Source organism: Mirounga leonina, unplaced genomic scaffold (genome assembly GCF_011800145.1).
Source record: "Mirounga leonina isolate KUSES-001 unplaced genomic scaffold, KU_Mleo_1.0 Mir_94, whole genome shotgun sequence".
Lineage (NCBI taxonomy): Eukaryota > Metazoa > Chordata > Mammalia > Carnivora > Phocidae > Mirounga > Mirounga leonina.
Window position 1 is genome coordinate 31,213,019 of NW_023270855.1, and position 19,626 is coordinate 31,232,644.

Below are 19,626 nucleotides of genomic sequence, written 5' to 3' on the forward strand. Positions count from 1 at the left end.
AATGGTGGAGTCGCTAAGGATAACCGTTTGGCAGTTCCTCAAAATGTTCCATACAGAGTTTCCATATGACCCAGCAGTTCCACTCCTAGGTATACACTCAAAGAGAACTGAAAGCCTAGGCTAACACAAAGCTTGTACCTGAATCTTCATAGCAGCACTATTCATACTAGCCCCAAAGTAGAAATGCCTCAAATGTCCATCAATTTATAAATAGTTAAAAAAAAAAAATGCAGTCTAGGCATACAATGGGATGGGATTCAGCATTTAAAGGCAATGGAGTGCTGACACCCTATTACAATATGGATGAACATTGAAACATGATGCCAAGTGAAAGAAGCCAGACACAAAAGGTTACATGTATAATTCCATTTCTATGTATGTCCAGAATGGGCAAATACATTGAGACAAAGTAGATGAATGGTTGCCACGGGCTGTGTAGAGGGGAAAGGGGAAGCCACTGCTAAAGGATGTGGTGTTTCTTTTTGGAGTGAAGAAAATATTTTGGTGATAATTACACAACTTTGTGATGATACTAAAAACCACTGACGTACATTTAAATGAGTGAATTTTATGGTATGTAAATTGTAGCTCAATTTAAAAAATACTTAGGGCGTGGGGGGCATTAAAAAAAAACCTGAGATAATTTTAACATACAGTAGTGAAGATCTGCTTAAAAAAATGAAATTAGAGCGGCGCCTGGGTGGCTCAGGTGGTCAAACGTCTGCCTTCGGCTCAGGTTGTGATCCCAGGGTCCTGGGACCGAGCCCCGTGACGGGTTCCCTGCTCAGCGGAGAACCTGCTTCTCCCTCTCCCTCTGCTGCTCCCCCTGCTTGTGCACTCTCCCTGCGTCAAAAAAAGAAAATCTTTTGGGGCACCTGGGTGGCTCAGTCATTAGGTGTCTGCCTTCGGCTCGGGTCATGATCCCAGGGTCCTGGGGTCGAGCCCCGCATCGGGCTCCCTGCTCTGAAGGAAGCCTGCTTCTCCCTCCCACTCCCCCTGCTTGTGTTCCCTTTCCCGCTGTGTCTCTCTGTCAAATAAATAAATAAAATCTTTAAAAAAAAAAATCTTTTAAAAAAGTGAAATTTGAAAATTGAGCACTCTAGCTTAAATCTTTTTCATCACAAACTTCTTGTCACTCATTGAATGAAATTCCAAACGAGGCCTTGCATGATCTGGTCCCTAGCTATCTTTCAACTTACCTCCTCACCTTTCTGTTTTGCTTCCTGTTCTTAGGCTCTGCTGTCTCTCCCATCCTTTTTTTTTTTTCCTTCCATTCCTTTAAGACCAGGAGCTCATTCTTACCTTGGCACCTGTTGTTTCCATGGAAAGCTATGTCCCCTGATCCTCACCTATAGTGGGCTCCTCATTCAAGTCCCAGATCAAATGTTTAATTCCCTTTCCATCACCACTAAACCCATTCCTTCAATCCCCTCCAAGTCACTACCTCCTTTGGCACCCAAATTATTTCCTTTTAATCAAAATCAGAAATATGTCAGCTTGCTGATTGGCTTGTGGTCTCTACCACTTACTGAGCCTCCTTACCCTGCCCCTAAAATGCCCCATGAGAATAGGGGCCTGGTCTGGCATGTTCACCACTAGAATAATATTTAGAAAGTGACGAATATATAACAAGTACTTGCTGGCTGAGTGATTGGTTTAATGAGGAACCAATTCAAGGAAAGACTTAAGTGTAGGCAATCTCTGAACACCTTTGTAGGAGAAAGGGAAGGAACCAGGGGAGTGAGATCAGAGTTGGTTAACAAGCAAAAATTGCAACACATGAATGTGACAGGGGAGGAGGAGAGGTTGCTGATGAAGTGAGATCTTGAAGAAGCAGTTGGCATTTTGAAATGCCTGTGTGTTTTGCTTATAAATAGCTGAGCTTCAGTTTTTGTTTTTTGGGGTTTTTTTTTTTTTTTTTTGACTTATTAACAAATGAAAATTCTTCTTTAGTGACACCGTAGTTTGATTACTTAATCTACTTCACTAAAAATTTTTTCTTGGTATAAAAATGTTGCAGGTACGCTTTTATTTGCTTGAATTCCGAGACCCTTCAGACTGTCTTCTTTCTCTTTGTTCTTGTCACCTTCTTGTGGGATGTTGTTATGCTGGCTTCTGTGGAATTTTGACATATGCCTGTAAGTTTAGAATGTTTTATAAGTCACCTAAACCTAAATTGTCTCCAGCTATCCATTTATGTATCTTTGATTGTTGGCCTAGTCTGCAATAAAATATGTTTGAGAGCCTGGCCTGCTGAAAATATGCTGTTCCTCAGTGAGATGACAGGTCTTCTTTTCTGGTAGAGTTGCTCTTAGGATTCGTTAGCCAGCAGCTTTTCTATCTCATTTACATTTTTGATGAACCTTTACGAATCCTCAGTTTTTAAATGAAGTGAATTGGAATTGAAGCATGTTTACCAGTTGGGAAAGGAGCTGGAGTTATTTGCAATGTGGTATCTTCTGATGACACTCAGACAGTTGGTCATGCCTTCTAGGATTGGTCTACATTCCTGCCATTGGCTGAATGGATATAAAAACAGCATATGACTTTCAAAGTAAATCTCACCGTGCCCAATCATAATGGAATAACACATTTATTTTTCAAGGTAAAAGATAACATTTTCATTCTTTTAACCAAAAGACCGAATTTCTTTTCCGATGTGTCTGGATCCTTGGGTGCCTAGGAGGTGTCCATTTTCATGCCAGATTATTTGAGCTAGAATGGTCATTTCCCCCGACATTACATTCCTAAGGATGAACAAATTTTTACTAGAGGTTTGGAGAATCGAAGAATACCCAGTGCTGACAAAGTTATGGGGAAATAGGACTTTTGCCCATATTACTTTTGAATGTAAATTTTTATCAGTCTTTTGTGAGATATTTAGCGGTACATATCAATAGTTTCAAAGGTTCAGTATCCTTTGAACAGTGATTCTTAAATCTAGGAATTGAGCTCAAAGAGATACACACATGTTGTATGAAACACATTCCTCATAGTGTTGTCAGGAGGATTAAGTAATTTTTTATATAGAAATCACTTGGAATGGAAATACTGAGTATGGTATTAGCTATTTCTATTTTATCAGGTGCTTTTTTTTTTTTTTTTAAGAAGTAGGCTCCCCACCCAGCGTGGAGCCCAATGTGGGGATTGAACTCACAACCCTGAGATCAAGACCTGAGCTGAGGATCAAGAGTCAGTCAGTTAACCAGCTGAGCCACCCAGGTGCCCCTCAGGTGCTACCTTTTAACTGACACTGCTCTACTCCGAGTGAGGAGAGGATAGCAGTCACCTAGTGGTAGTGCAGCACCAAATAGATGATTTTACTTGTTTTTTAATTTAATAATTCTGTACTATTTATACGAAAGCACTTTTCTAAGCAGCTTGGCAATATTATGTGTTAGCTGGCAGTTAACAATTATTTGTTGAATAAAAATTGGCATTACTTTTTTTTTAATTAAAGATTTTATTCGAGAGAGCAGGGGGAGAGGCACAGGGAGAAGCAGGTTCCCTGCTGAGCAGGGAGCCTGATGTGGGGCTCGATCCCAGGACGCTGGGATCATGACCTGAACTGAAGACGGACACTTAACCCAGATGCCCCTGGCATTACTTTTGACAGCATAAAATACCAACAATGATATGATGACTAGATTTATAAAATACTTATTAAATGCTTTACGTGTGTCCTGGAGAGGAAGGTACTGTTGTTCTCCCCATTTCACAGACTGATCCTTGAGCTGTGTTCTTAACATCGTTATCCCAGAGGTTCTGCTGGAGTCAGGCCAGGAAGGAGCTTAAGAATCTATTGTTTTAGAAAAGCTCCCATGGTGATTTTAATTGGAACTAGTGCTCTAGGGAAGTGCTTCTCAAACTTTAATATGCATACAGCACAACTTGGAATCTTGTTTAAATATGGAATGATGCTGATGGTTTGGCCGGGGGGAGCCTGGGCACCTGCATTTCTAACATCTCTCAGGGGATGCAGATCTTGTTGGTCCGTAGACCACATTTTGAGTAATCAGCCTATTACCTTGCTTGGGGAAATATGAAGACTTAAATTTATCCCAAAGAAATCATTCTCTTTAGGGAAAAGAGAGAGTCATGAAATGGGCTCCTGGTGGTCTGTTGAGTAAGATTTTACATCCTCACAGGCATGATCTGGTAGGTGCCTTTGCTAAAGTCCTGAGCTTCTCAAACTTGGGTTGTTGGGCTTTGAAGGGTCCTCCCATTCTCAAAAAGGAGTTCATATTTTGTCTTCTCCATTTGACGAAATAATATGAATGTGATAGACATAGGCATGTATTCCGGATCACCAGCTCACTGTCCTACAAGACTACTGCCCTATAGTTTTGGCACCAAACGATTCCTGAATGTGACAGTTATCTTTACTTGAGAGATTCTGAAAGTGGGGTCTCTCAAGTCCTAGATTCCCAAATTTGAGAAATCCTTACGAAGAGTTTGTATCTTCCCCAAATAGTATCCTCTAAAGGAGACCCTCTGAGGTTCACAGTGAATTTGAGTAAGCCACTTGGCCTGCCAAGTTACTCAATATCTCTAAAATGAGGGGAATGTATCTATTCGATCTTGGAGGGCCTTTTCTGTTCGAATTCTACAGTTGATTTTTTCTTTTCAGGGACAAGTTTAGAAGCATATGGCAGTTATTTTAGTTGGACATTAACATCACATTTTGAAAGCAAACCAGGAAGAAACCTGACCTACCCTGAAGTGAGCTATTGTCATCTCCTGTTGTTAATGGTTGGGAAATTTAACATTTTAGAGCATTTGCTTTTGTGCCCATTGAACCTTATTTCACTGTGAATTAGGTTGCCTATCTAGCTCTATCAGAAAATGACTGATCAAATCCACTGAGTCACAAAATTAAATGTGAACAGTCAGTAGAGACCTTTTCATTAATTCCTTTCTCTGTACTAAATTTTGAAGACAAAGTCCTAAAAATAACGTGATGCTACCAGCTGCTGTGAGTTCTAGGAGATAGAGAGGCAGAGACAGGTTATAGTGGATAGAGAGGAAAAGGGACTGTAGGGTACAGATAACTTCAACAGCTGAAAAGGTGGGAAATAGAGACTGATTTAATACCTTGAAGGCATATAGTTTTCGTTCAAGATAACAGATGTTATTATTAAGGAATATAAATTAAAGAAGTAGCTAAAAGTGTAAGACTTTAGGTGTTCATTAATATGCTATTGTTTATAAACAGACACATGCAGTACTCAGTCACTGTTTCTGGAGTTAGCCTTCTATTTTGGTCTTACCTGAGGCTGCTAATAAGTCTGAAGAGACCTAAAGCTTAGACTGAAGTCCCTAACCCGGTGCTTGGTTTTGTGGATGCCAGAAGCCAACTCCATATTAAGTAACAGATCCCAGGAGGTGATTTTCCTCTGGGAATTCAACAGAAGATTGGTACATTTAGCCTTCTTGTTGGGTTAAAAAAAAAAACAAAAAAACACAAAAAAAACAATTTTACTTCAGCTTAAAATGAAATTGCTTTCGGTCATCTTCACGTGAGGGGAAAGTATTTAATATTTATCTCAGCCTTGCAGACAGTTTGAGATCCTGGAGATGCAGTAATCTTCCCATCACACGATATTGGCTCTGACTCTTTGCTCTACTTCTGTTCCTTTTATAGTTGCTGGAGTGTTTTTCTTCATTGAAATTAAAACTTGAGGAAGCATGTCCACTAGCAGCACAAATGGGCAGAATTTTACCGCGACTAAAGAAGAGGCTAATTGGATTTGGGCAAAGAGATAGAAAAATATTACCATTTTTTTGGTACTATTTCATGTGACATAGTGAGATGAGCTTTACGTATACCATCATCCACTGTTTTCAGACAAGATCTCTGAGGGTACAAATAAAAACCCAGCATATCAGTAACTACATGAAATTACAATGCTGTATTTCAGTGCATCAGAAGGTAGACCTGGGGGGTGGGGGGTGGGGAAGATACCTAAAAGAGATCTAAGGTGGTAAGAATATGCCAAGGGACTGAGAGATGGATCTGCTTTTATGATGGGGAAGTTGAGCACTAGTTTAGATTATAATAAGAATAATCTCTATTGAGAGGAAATAGGTTGCAGAATTTTCAGACCCACAGGAAGAAATTTGATCTGAGTCAGTGGACGGTAGGAAGGAGAAAAAAGTGAAACAGAGAAGATGGAAACAAAGGTGAAATAGGAGGTTCCAAATAAGCTTAAAGAAGAATTGGCATAAATGTCTGAGGGTTAAACTAATCAAGACAGATTGTCCCACGGACAGAAAACAAAATGCCATATTATTTATAAAATACATTTAAGAGGACACAGTCTAATGATAAGGGGATGAAAAAAGTGATGCTTGTCAAATACAAAGAGAAAAAGGAACAGTAGTTCAGGGGAGTAAAATGAATAGGAGCATATGCACATGCCATAGTACAGAAGGCAGGAATTGATGCCCTTTGACACAGATTCAGCAATCCTAGAAATCCAGCACCATCTTTTCAGAAGCAGATGAAATAATCCAGAGTAAGCAAAGAACAGATTTGGGTAACAGCCAATGAGTTTGGTTTACCATGTGTGTAGAACTTCTCAACAAATGCAGAATATATAGTCCTAGTGCTTTAAACTACAGCACTTTAAAATTAGTCATCGTTAAGAAAAAGCAGAAATATCTCGTATGTTTGGAAATGAAAAGACCCTACTACAAAATAACCCTCAGGTGAAATGGGAAATGATAACAAGAATAGCAAAGTTTTACATTGAGTAGTAATAAAAGCACAAAGGTCAACGTTTGAGAGAGCTAGTAATGGAGTACTTTGAAGGCAATGTGTAACTTTTTGTTACCTAGGAGGAAAATAGAAAGTCTGAAACCCCCTAAGCTCAATGTTGAGCTCAAGTAATTAGAAAAAAACTATGGCATGGTAAATCTGAAGAAACAAGGAAGGAAGAAAGAAGGGGAAAGAATTTTATTGCAGAAAATAAGCAATAACCTAGAGATAATAAAAGCAAAGAACTAGAAAAAAGTTCTTTGAAGCTTAATAGGCTAGGTATAATTCCAGGAAAACTGATAAAAAATATACATTATGAATACAAAATAGGTAAAAGAAATAATTATGGATTACATTATTAATCTGTTAAAAGAATGAGTTTTTTACCAATAAAGATCAATTTAGATGAAAAAAAAGATTTAGGATAAATTTAGGCTAAAAAATTGATGCAAGGGAAAAATGATCAGTAACCATTAAATAAATTATAATGCTTATCAAAACAATCCTGTGATATAAAAGTAGACCTAGACAGTTTGACAAGTAGTTCTATTTTTTTTTTTTTTACGATTTTTATTTATTTGCGAGAGAGAGAATGAGAAACAGAGAGCATGAGAGGGAGGAGGGTCAGAGGGAGAAGCAGACTCCCTGCCGAGCAGGGAGCCCGATGCGGGACTTGATCCCGGGACTCCAGGATCATGACCTGAGCCGAAGGCAGTCACTTAACCAACTGAGCCACCCAGGCGCCCGACAAGTAGTTCTATTTAAATCTCAAACAGAAAATCCTTGCTTATAAAACTTCTTATAGAACAAAGAAAAGCCAACATCTAAGTTTGATTTTTTTTTTTTTAAACAAAACCAGGTAAAAAATATTGGCTAACTTCATTTATGACATGAAAAACACTAAATTCAAATCTAGCTGTGTATTAAAAATAATTGTGACTAAGTTTAATTTTTCATAAGAGTGAAAGGATGTTTCAGCATTTTAAAAAGTGTTACCATAATTTATCACATTAATGGCAAAGAACAAGAGGTTGTGTGATCAATGACAAAAAACATTTAATAAAACTAAGTTCTTGGGCACCTGGGTGGCTCAGTCGTTGGGCGTCTGCCTTCGGCTCCGGTCATGGTCCCAGGGTCCTGGGATCGAGTCCCACATCGGGCTCCCTCCTCGGGGGGAAGCCTGCTTCTCCCTCTCCCACTCCCGCTGCTTGTGTTCCTGCTCTCACGGTCTCTGTCTCTGTCAAATAAATAAATAAAATCTTTAAAAAAACAAAAACAAAACTAAGTTCTTTTTTGGGGCGCCTGGGTGGCTCAGATGGTTAAGCGTCTGCCTTCGGCTCAGGTCATGGTCCCAGGGTCCTGGGATCGAGCCCCACATCAGGTTCCCTGCTCGGCGGGAAGCCTGCTTCTCCCTCTCCCACTCTCCCTGCTTGTGTTCCCTCTCTTGCTGTGTCTCTGTCAAATAAATAAAATCTTTAAAAAAAAAAACAAAACCAACTAAGTTCTTTTTTTTAAATGGAATCAACCCTTAGCAGACTTAAAATAGAGATTTTTTTTTTTTTAAAGCTTGATAACGCCTTTATACTAAAAACCTATGGCAGATACCATTTTTAGTGGAACAGACGAGGTTTAAACTCATTCCCTCATTCCTTTTAAGGTTGGGAGCAAGACCAGGATGCCTGTGTTACTTCTGCCTTTCACCACATTACCAGATGCCTGACCAATGCAACAAGACAAACCAACAAAAGTAGAAAGATTGAAATGAGAGCGATAATTGTCATTATTTCTAAGTAAAATCATTTATATAGAAAACCAGAGAGAATCAGCAGAAACTATTAGTAGCAATCCAAGGGTTCAGCTAGGTTGCCAGCTTGTAAGAGCAAAATATAAAAATCAATAGCTTTCCTCTGTATTGGGAATAACCAATTATAAACTATGATGATAAGATACCATTTATAATAGTGACATAAACTAAAAGCTATCTAGGAATAAATCTAAGAATTCATAAAACGTATAAAGGAAATTTAAAACTCTATTTCAAGAGTTTTATTATGGTATTATAGAACATAAATGCAGCATCCATAAATGGATTGATTGAATATTGTGAAGGTGTCGGGTTTCCCCCATTAAAATTTAAAATCACTGTAATTCTAATCAACATCTGAGGAATAAATTTTTTCAAGGGGCAGAGTTGAATCTCAAATTCATATGGGTGAATAAAGAAGAATCCTCCTTTTACAAGGCATTAACGTTATATAATAGGAGTTGACAAACTACAGCCCAGAAGCCAAGTCCAGGCTGCTGCCTGTTCTTAGGAATAAAGTTTTATTGGGACACAGCACATCCATTTATTATGTATTGTCTTTGGCTGCTTTTTTGCTGCTGTAACAGGGTTGAGTGGTTACAGCAGCCTGTGTGACCAGCTGAATCTGGCCCTTTAGAGAGAAAAATCTGGCACCCCTGTTCTTTAGCATCTAACATAGAATCAACATTGGAAGTACAGACTCATTCCTTTGTAAATAAGGGGATTTGGTGTAATTATTCCTAGCAATTGGTGGTAGGAAAATTGTTTCACAAAAATAAAAACCAAACACATTTTTGTAATTCCTACTGTAAGCAAAGTTCCAAGTGGATTAAGTGCCTGTTAAGAATGAAGCTATAAACCTGATAGACAAAAATTTAAGACTATATTTTTATAACCTTGTGGTAGAGAAGGGTTTATTATGTAAGAGAGCACAAGCCATAAAAAGAAAATTAATGAATACATCAAAATGAATGCTTTTTGTTTAATGGATCATATGATAGGAAAGCTAACAGATGGTAAAAATATAATTATGTTTAAAAGACCAAGATCAATACTTAAATATACAAAGGACTCTGAAAAATTAGAAAATAGAAGGGAGGAAACTCCTATAAAAGAAGGCAAAAAGTGAGTTGGCAATACAAGAAGGAGAAATACTCACATAGGTCACATTGGAGAGAGAAAGTAAAATGAAGGGATTCCATTTTTGCCTCTCATACCAGTAACAGCTAGGATATCAGAGGCTCACAAGTGCTGGCAAGGATGTGAGAAAATAGAAATCTGCATCTATTGCTTCTGGGAATGCGAACTGGTGCATTTATTTTAGAAAATCCAGATATTAAAACCAAATAATGGGATTCTAGCCTACACACTCAGGGAAGGTGGCCACTACAATGGTATTTGTGGTACAAGATGGGAGACAAGCTAATTCTTCAGCACTAGAGGGACAGGGAAAGAAAATTACAGTGTAATGTAGTGAGAGTGAATAAGCAGTAGAAAGGAATGAATTCATTCCTTATCTACTTAGAGCAACATGAATGAGTTCTAAAACAGTGTTGGAAAAAAAAGGCAGAATGAGATTTAAAGTATGATACAATTTATATACAAATTTTAAGGAAAATATAAAATGCAAGTAAGATAAACAATATATTATGAAAAAGTGAAGCTCTGTGGTGGAAAGAATGGGGCTGGGCATAGCGATAAAGGAGAAATGGTAAGAAAAATCAGATGAAGAGCCTTTCAAGGACTCCTAATAGGAGCTCATCAGCTGAGCCTGTGTTTCAGTCAATTCTGTACAATAATCCTTGAGAGGAAACACATTCTGGGCATGCTATTCCTTACAGCATTGTTAGATCCAGGTGCTCAAAAAATGTCCTAGGAATGGGTCTCTATCTTGGCTCTGCCGGCCTCCTTGTGGGCTCTGGATGTCAGGCAGACTCTACTCCGTGTAACCTCTAGTTGTTCCAGTTCATGTCCTACCAAATTGGCAACTCAGCAGGAGAAAGTTCTTTCTCTGTACTGTCAGTAGTAATCCTCTCATGGATCTCCTTTCTTCCAGTGGCTCATTTTTTTGTCCTGTTCCACTCCTGAACCAGTCACATGATAGAAGCCTAAGGATGTCTGGATTACTTTCTTGTCCCTAGAATCAGGCAGTGGGAATAGCCCCCCAAACAGAATACAGTGGGGTGTTACCCAAAGAAAAATCCGGGTGCTATGGCCAGACATAAATGCTGGGCAGGCAAAAACAAAACAAGAAAACACCAAGAGCTGCAGTGGAATTGAATCAATGCTGTTTGCAGAATGACTGAAACGAAGTGCTTTGTTTATTTTAGAAAAATGGGAAATGAGTAAAGGTTAACTCTAAATATCTGAAGCACTACCCCTTGCGTGCTCCTTGTTTCATATGGCGCTAAGGCATAAATCCATGACAAATAAATAGACTTGGTGGGAAGGGCAGCTATGTAATTGCTGGAATTGTCTTAGAAGCAATGGGTGGTGAACTTCCCACCACTGGGTATACCCAAGCATAGGCTAGCCAGCTAGTTGGCCAGGATTCTGTAGGGAAGGACCCAGGGATTGGGAGACTAGTTGGGCTTGATCATGGTTCTGAATCATCTGGACAGCTTATTCAAACGTAGATTGCTTGGCTCTTCTCCCAGAGTTTCTGGTTTGATAGGTCCAGAGTAGGAATTTACAGAATTTACATTTCTAATTAGTTCCCAGGGGATGCTGATGTTGCTGGTCCAGGAAACCTACCTTGAGAACCACTAGGTTAGATGATTTTCAATGGCCTAATGGCCTTTCATGAGCTAGTTGTAAATGTTCTGAAAACCAGTATTTGTACCATTGAGGCAAAGCTTCCATTTTATGTCTTTGTCCCTGAAATGTGTTAGGTTCTCGCTATGTGGGTACTTCTAGATGACCGTAGATGACATTTGCATGGCCCTCTGTATCTTTTGAGTCATTGAGAACATCAGGATCATCAAACAATTGTACACTTATTGTTATGCTTTATAAGGTAGTCAACTATTTTCTGACGACATCCTTTTTGTAATCCAGTTTCTGGTTTCCCATGGGTTGATCTATTTTCATAGTTTTGCAGTGGGGCAGTTTCTAAATTAGAAAAATGAATGGTTTCCCAAGGAGGTTGTGTCTTAGTCATTCAGAAGTAACTTTGCCAGGTATAGGCATCTGACTTTTGGAAAATTATTACCTCATACCCCAAATGCCAAGCGCCAAATTCCTTCAACCACCCCTGCACCCCCATGGCTTTCCCCCAAAAAGAGGATATGGAACATTTCACACGCCTTGCTGCATCTTGGCTCTGCATCAGCCAGGAGTCCTCATTCTTGAACTCTGTTTTGCCCTTTCTTTTTCTCAAAAATTTTTCCCCGTTTTGAAATTTTTACTCTAATAGTTCTCTCAGAGTGCTCATGTTTTTGTAGTTGTAGGCAAGGTCAAATGGTGTTTGTACTTTTTCTAAATTACTTTTATTTAAACAGAGATAAAACCGTTTGAGAAAATCATTTACGAATTAAACGGTTTATAGGCAGTGCTTAACAATTAAAAATTTCATCTTAGCAAAGATGATGAAATGAATGGGTAAAAATGAGCCGACAGGTAGCACCTAGCAGATTTGGGTTAAAGTGACAACTTGAATCACAGAAGGATTTAAGACTTTTTTTTGTTGTCTAAGTGCAAGCTTCTGCTTCAAAACACTCTAAAGCAAGACAATGCTGGGTAAGGAGAGGAGAATATATGTTAGGAGGACTTGCCAGAATCCATCTCAGTGGACATTCAGTGGGGAACAGCTTCAATGACGTCATCTTTGCAACTAAATATCTGTAGTAATGGAATTTGCTTTCTTTAAAGTTGTGTATAATCTGTGTTTCTCATCTGAATTTTATAAAAGCTCATTTCCTAAATCATTTTCTCTTTCAGGCTTCAACTGTGAGGAAATGTCATTCCGATTTGGCCAACACCTCATCAAGCCCTCTGTCGTTTTTCTCAAAACAGAACTGTCCTTTGCTCTTGTGAATAGGAAACCTGTGGTACCAGGACGTATCCTTTTTTTTTTTTTTAAGAGAGGAAAAATAAAAAGCCTCTGAACTTAACAGACCAAAGGAATACAGCGTTGGCCTCCCATGTCCTTCCGCAAAGGTAAACAAGGAATCCACCTTCCTCTCCCTTTGGAGAAACCAGGTAAGATGTTGCATTTATTCCGAATCCAGTTGGTGGCACCAGTAATATGCTTGATCAATGTTGCAGAACTTCTGAAAAGAGTTGCTTAGCAACCGTGGCTTTGGAGGTGAATTTTTACTTGACCTTTTCACTATCAAAGCTGTGTAAATAAATAGGTGCGTCTAAAGGGGCCCAATGAATATCATGAGTGCTTTGTTTTCAGTTATCAATTGTGAATAATAATAGTAAGAGAAATTGGGTGGCACTTTTGTGATGTGGAAATAAGGTATTACATGAAGACTTGAGACTGACTTGGTGTCTTTACCTCTTAGAGATCATTCAAGCAAATGCATACACAAATATACCTGCAAAACAGTTGTTTTCATTTTAGGGTCTGAAATAGCATTTTTTTTTTCTTGGAGAGCATCGCAACTTCTAGATCATTGTTCAGTGTCCTTGGTGTTAGAGTTGTTTTATTTCTCTCTGACCACTGAGTTGTAGTCTTTTCTCCTGTTGACTTCAGTAGAAGATTTATTCTTTGCCATGGGAGAAGCAGGAATTGGTGAAATATTCTGGAGTTATTTTTATGTTGCTGAAAGTATCACTCATGACTGTGTGCATATGACTTTTGTACTGACTCTCTAGAATTTTTTTTTGTTTTCCCTCTAATTTACTATGTAGAATGCAACATTTTCCACACAACAATGTGATTTTACTTTGAAATAAATGTTTCCATAATTCTGAATGTATAAGTCTATAAATATGTTGAGATTTTTTCCAGAATAAGATATATATTATTTATTTTATATATATTTATATATTTTAATATTCTATATTAATATATTTTCATATTAATCATATTTATATTAGTAATATGTTTTAATATTAATATTTTATATAATGCATCACATATATATTATATGTAATATTAGTGACTAACTGGTTTTATATGTTATAAATATTTAAAAATATATATTATAAAAATATTATATTTTTTCCAGAATAATATATAAATATATATATATATATCCCCCATGGGAGTTTTCAGGATGTTTGAAAACTTTAGGAATAATCTTTCTTGGCCATATAACTGTTGTACATTGAAAATAATACTAGTAAGAAAACATACATTGAAAGATAATTGTGATTTTATGATAGATGCCCAAATTCATTGAATTTAATTTTAGCTAAATAAATTTTGTAAATTTATAAAACTAATGATCACAGCAGTAAACTACTAAATGATATGTGAATGACTACTTGATATTTAACTCTTCTTTTAAAAATAGTCTACATTATAAATAATATTAGAAAATATTCCTCTATTGAAGTAAAAATAAGAACTAGAATGGTTCAGGAAGGTCCTCTAAAAAAGAACAATTTTAAAATTGTATACCAATTTTATAGAGTTCTAAGAGACTGTGAAGTTCTTAAAATAACAGAAGCGTTTTATATTTTCATTTGATTTTGCTGCAAGTTTCTGGTTGTCTTTTTCCTCTGAGGAATTTTTTTTTTTTTTTTTTTTTTAAAGAAAATGCTTGACAATTCCGGTATCAGAAGAAAATGGTTGAAATGCCAAAGGTATCTTTAGAGTGCTAGCTTTAGTTGACTTCTATCTTGTATCAAAGAGGGGACCTGGGATGAAAATGTGATTTTAGATGAATGCATTTTAATACCTTGGCCTGAAAAAATGTGAGGTTGCCGAGTTGTACTGCCTTTTTAATGGTTAATAATGGATTGAATTTAGCTTTCTTATTATTATTTTTTTTTACTTATATATTGACAGTAAGAAACCTGACTTCTCATGGTCTTTTTAACCCATTTGGCATGTGTGATACAAGACGTGGGTCATACGCATGTTTGTACTTAAGAAAAGTTCTGGTGTCTGCTTCTAGGGAAATGCCTATTCTGAGCAGTGAACAGTTAGTGACTGATAACTGCTTTTGTTCCAGATGGCACTGGACTTGCCGTTTTGGAAATGGGTCCTGGTCAGTTCTCTTATCTTTGAGTAAATGCCAGGGATGCAGGGGATATTGTATTAAAATGAACAAATCTGAGTTTGTTTGGAAAGTAGCAACAAGGAGCCAACCCTTTCTGGGGATAACAGAACCAAGACATTTTTATAATCTGTATACTTTTTGAGGCTATTTCATATCTGCAGGGTTTAAAGGGGTCTCAGGGCCAATAGATAATGTATTCAGACAATCCTTCTTATATGATGATTTTGTGATTTTTTTTTTTTTAATTTCACTTTACCTTTGTAAACTCAGTTAGGTGATAACTGTGAGAAGAATCTTCATATGTTACTCATTCGCCTGCAGAAAGTGATACTCTTTTGTCTTGTGATTTGGGAATTGAAGCTGTGGCTAGCTCTGCCCACTAACATTTCATAAAATAAATGGTGAGATGTCTGCAGTGGGCTTTAATCTTCCCCCAGTGTTCTCTTCTGTCTGCCCTAGATCAGCCCCCTGGTGTGGGTCTCCTAGGTCTTCCAGCTCCCTGCACCCTGTCTGCTCCTGGACTCCACTCGGGCCCACACCTCCTAGACCTCAAGGCTCCCATCTTCTCTTGCCTTCCTATTCCCTTGTAAATAAACCACTTATGAATATACTTTTTTTTTTCCTGAGGATAAAGTCCAAACTCCTTAGCATGGTTTTAAAAGATTTTCATTATTTTGACTCAGCCTTCCCCCTTTCCAACTATTTCCTAAAGAGATGTTGCATTTCCCTTCACCGTGTTTCCCCTGACCCTCCCCTCCCCCCACCCCTAACCCCCCCCAACCTGCCTGTCTCTGCACCGGGATTCCTTCCCATCCTTTTTCAGTACAGCTAAGATGTTTTGATACCTGGCTTGTCCTCTCAGGAAGAAAATATTCAGTCCTTTCTGTGACCCTTGGCTCCTTATTTGCATGTTGATTCATGAAGCAGTTTATTCCTGAGCTCCTTTTCTGTTCCAGGCATGGTGCCAAACACTTAACCAGTTTGCCTCAAGTCAGAACTATGTGCATTCTTGCTGGCTCTGGTGCTAAGTCCTTAGTTCCTGGAAAGGGGTGCGGCAGGACCTGCTCTTGCACATCTGTTTTTCCTCAGCATCCAAAGTTCTATCTTGACCGAATTTAAAATGAAATGATAAACATAAGGATCATATAGATAATTTCAATGAAGGGGGGCAACAAGGGTGCATGGAAATCCTGCTTTTTCAGTATTCCCGAACACCAGCCAAATCTTGTTCCCATTTTATTCCAGGTTTTTTAATATCCTATTCAAGCTGAATTTTTTAAACTTTCCCTTCCTGCCTTGTCAGTTGCAATCTTGTTTATATTTCTGTGTTACAAGTATACAGAGTTAAGTCTAAAAGTGGTGAATTAACTGATGGCAGATGGGGAAAGATTCTTTTTTTTTTTTTTTTTTGGCATGTTAATTTTCAATGGACAAGTCTGCATCTTAAGGGCAATATATTGGCATTTTTATGGAAATGGGAAAATTTTATTTTGTATTTATGATGATTTCTTTTAAAAAAGAGTATTCAGGTGGCCTTTGGGGAATGTGCCATTCATGAGACTTGTAAATGTCATCTTTCAACTTGCATGCTCTCTAACATTTTGCTCCCTCTCCCCAACCCTTTTTTTCTTATGACTTTGCTCACTGACTTTTTCATACCTTTCAGAGGAGGAAAAGAACTGTCAGATCAAGGGCCAAAGATAAGCTTTTGAAGCAAGAGTATTTGCTTCATTCTCAAAAGACCCACTTCAGTCCCTCCTTGTCCCCACCTAAAGCAAATACTTCTGTTGTTGCAAACAGTGTTTAAAGCTGATTGAATAGGCTTTGGCCTCTGTGGTACAACACTCTGGAAGGATATATCAGAATGTCTTTAATCCATTAATTTCTTGTTACTGGAAAATGCTTTTTAGAGTGTCTTGGTGAGAGAATAGAAGCATTTTGGAGATTGCATCTTCAGAATTCTGCAGTGAACATTTTATTCATGTACCTCAGTGCAGTCCAGCTATTGTTCGTGGCTTAAAGAAATTTGAACCAGTGTGGTTAATACTTCTCCGAACCCCATTCCCTTGCATTATGCTAGGTCTACCTCCCATCTTGAGCATGAACAATGGATTTGAGCATTAGTGGAATCCATTTAGGGACTGGGACTTTTTATTGTAAATAAAATTATTCATTTGTTATGTCCTGTTGTTTTCAGCAGACTCTGTATTGATCTTTGGATTGCTATTCAGAATGGCATAAGGAGCTCTAACGTAAGGGGGACATGGCAACATTTGTGAACGGGTTGAATGCAGCATGTAATGACAGAGATAAACCTGGCTCACTGGCCATACTATATTTTACAAATCATTTGTCAACACTTTATTGAATCAGTTATTAAAAAAACAGACTTTTCCAAACAGGAGCGTCGCACACCGAATGTTATCAAGTCCAGTGTTAGGATGATGCATTGAGGACAGCCTTATGAAGTATATTTGTGAAGAATTTGACTATGGAATTTGAAAGATATTTCTGCTGAATATTAGAAACAAAAGTTTGGCACGATAGAAATTGTGCTCTAAGGTCCCACTTTAATAAATAAAAAGGAAAACTCTGGCAAATGCCTTCCAATATACAATTTTACCTTTCTGGACAAGCAAGTTTGCTGTTTTTAGACCATTGCCATCTTGAGTACTCCTCAAGTGAATGAACAAATAATAAAAATAGCCTCATTACTTAACAGTGCTTCTTACGGACTGGATGCTATAGATAAAAGTGCCCTTTTAGTTTCTTCCATAAAAATCAGAAATATTTGTCATTTCCTGAGTAGGTTGTAATCTTGTGAATTTCTTTAATTGTTCAGGAAACTGCAGTTATTAGTGATGTGATGATCTTTCATTTCTCAAAAGAGTTTCTTTTTAAACCTTCCTGTGCAAATAAAATGAGCACAAGCACTATATTAATATCCTTATTACTAAAGATAGTTTTTCTTTCTTAAAATTTCCCTAAGCGTGTCTTTCCCCTCCACCCTATGCAGGCCTGTTGTATATTAGCTAGTTTAAACTACGCTTGGAGAGATGTTCAAGGACAATCTTGCTGTCCTTTGTCCTGAGCTGCAGTGGGGTAAGTTGGTTTTCTTATCGTCATATTTTTCTTTCCTTTATTTGGCAGGTTATTGTGTTCGAGTTCTGCATGTAGTAGTGATTGTTCAGTTAGAGCATTCTTTCTCCGGTTTCTGTGGGGAAGGTTTCCATATAAATGTTTGCTTATGCTTGGGTTAGTAGCTAGAAACCATTTTCAGTGGCATTGGTCAGCAGGAACCGAAGAGGCTCTTGGATGTTTTTATCATTCACTAAGTTGACTGACCTCTTTTTTCAGTGTCTAGAACCCACCAGAGATGATCCTGGCAACCCCCACTGCAAGACAAACCTTGTGTGACCCTCATCCGTCTTCACTTGTCATCTAAGGAATTACTGCACAGAAAGCAAATACATTTTATCGCAAATGCCTCTTCTTCAGTTGGTAGTGAGCTCACACTGTTAAGGAGGATTCTGAGGCCGCATGCAGGGTCAGTGGGCAGTCACTGTCATGGGTACCAGAGGAAAAAGAGGAGCCCTCCTTGCCAAGCTCTTCCTCTCCCAGGTTTATTTTTTGTTCCTGGAGCTGAGACTGGCATCTTTGTTTTTATTGTAGACAGAATGATGGATTGTTGGCACCTGACACTGAAGGAATTAATAGATGCTTTGTATGTGTGCAGGGAACGTTTGAAATTGGATGGAGAAAAATGTGCAGATTTTATATACTTTGTCCTGACCCATTCAAATAAAGGTGACTCACCCATGAAACAGGGTGCGTAAAGCATGTGCATATTGGTCTCTAGACCTCATCTTGGCCTCTTCCTACTGTCCAGTGTCTCTCCCTGGCTCCTTGCTGACTGATGAGGATATGCATGCAGTGGCTTTGTGGTTCACTTGGCCCCTGTTCTTAATTACTGAGTTCTGGATGATTTTCCTTGACCTTGACTCTTCTTAATAGGATTTACCTTCTAGCTTCAGGCCCTGCTGTGAATGGAGTGAGATGGGCTGGTCTGACCATGGTCATGTATTAAAGGAGGGAAATAAGAAATACAACTGGCTTTTTGAGCTTTTGGGAAGTTCCCACATTCTCTCCAGATTGCACAAAGCCTATAGATTCACTTTCACAACAGGAAAAAGATATCTTTACAATCTGCCTGTCTATATAAAATATAGCTCTGTTGGTGTGTGAGTGTGGAGAGCAGGGAGGATAGAATTAGGGGTGCTCTCCAGCCGTAGCAAATGGTAGGATGCTAATTAAATGTATTAAAGTAACAAGTAGAATCTCTCTCCTATTAGTTGCAAGAAAGAATATCCTATAACATGGCAAGCCATTTCCCATTTCTATTTATTTCTGTGTGAAACTTTCGTCAGGTAATTTTAAGCTGTTATGGTTAACGATTACTGAACTCTGTTCATTATATTCTGGGCATATTTTTGACCTGCTTCCCGTGCAAGTCATCAGATTGTGAGGAATAGGGAAAGGCTAGTCATGGTGTTGCCAGCCTTGCACTTATAACAGGACATAATTAGAAGTAACGAATGAAATAATACATCATTATTCATAAGAAATGTCATGTCATTAACTTAAATAATGCAAAATATATTCTAATTTCCATTTGGAATGAAAATAGATTTGTTAGAACATCAGTAGGCAGTTAATGTTTATCTTATCTTTTCAAACACATATCAAAACTGTTAAAATCTATTGAATGAATAAATATGGATTTTCTACAACACAGTAAGTCAAGATGGCTTTCTTTTGCTAATAGAGTCTTACGTATATTCCTTGTTTATTATATATACATAGTTTGTATATGTTCAGTTTTT

General features: G+C 37.9%; 1 protein-coding gene across 4 annotated transcripts in view; it reads left to right on the plus strand.

The window, feature by feature from the left end:
- The window catches only part of FHIT (fragile histidine triad diadenosine triphosphatase), a 1,481,620-nt gene that overhangs the window by 660,972 nt on the left and 801,022 nt on the right, over positions 1–19,626 (plus strand). For all 4 annotated transcript variants that reach the window (XM_034997431.1, XM_034997432.1, XM_034997430.1 and 1 more), the window contains one exon: positions 12,504–12,623. In XM_034997431.1, coding sequence (XP_034853322.1) covers positions 12,521–12,623 — 103 coding nt within the window. In that variant the 5' untranslated portion in view covers positions 12,504–12,520. The remainder of the gene's footprint in view (positions 1–12,503; positions 12,624–19,626) is intronic.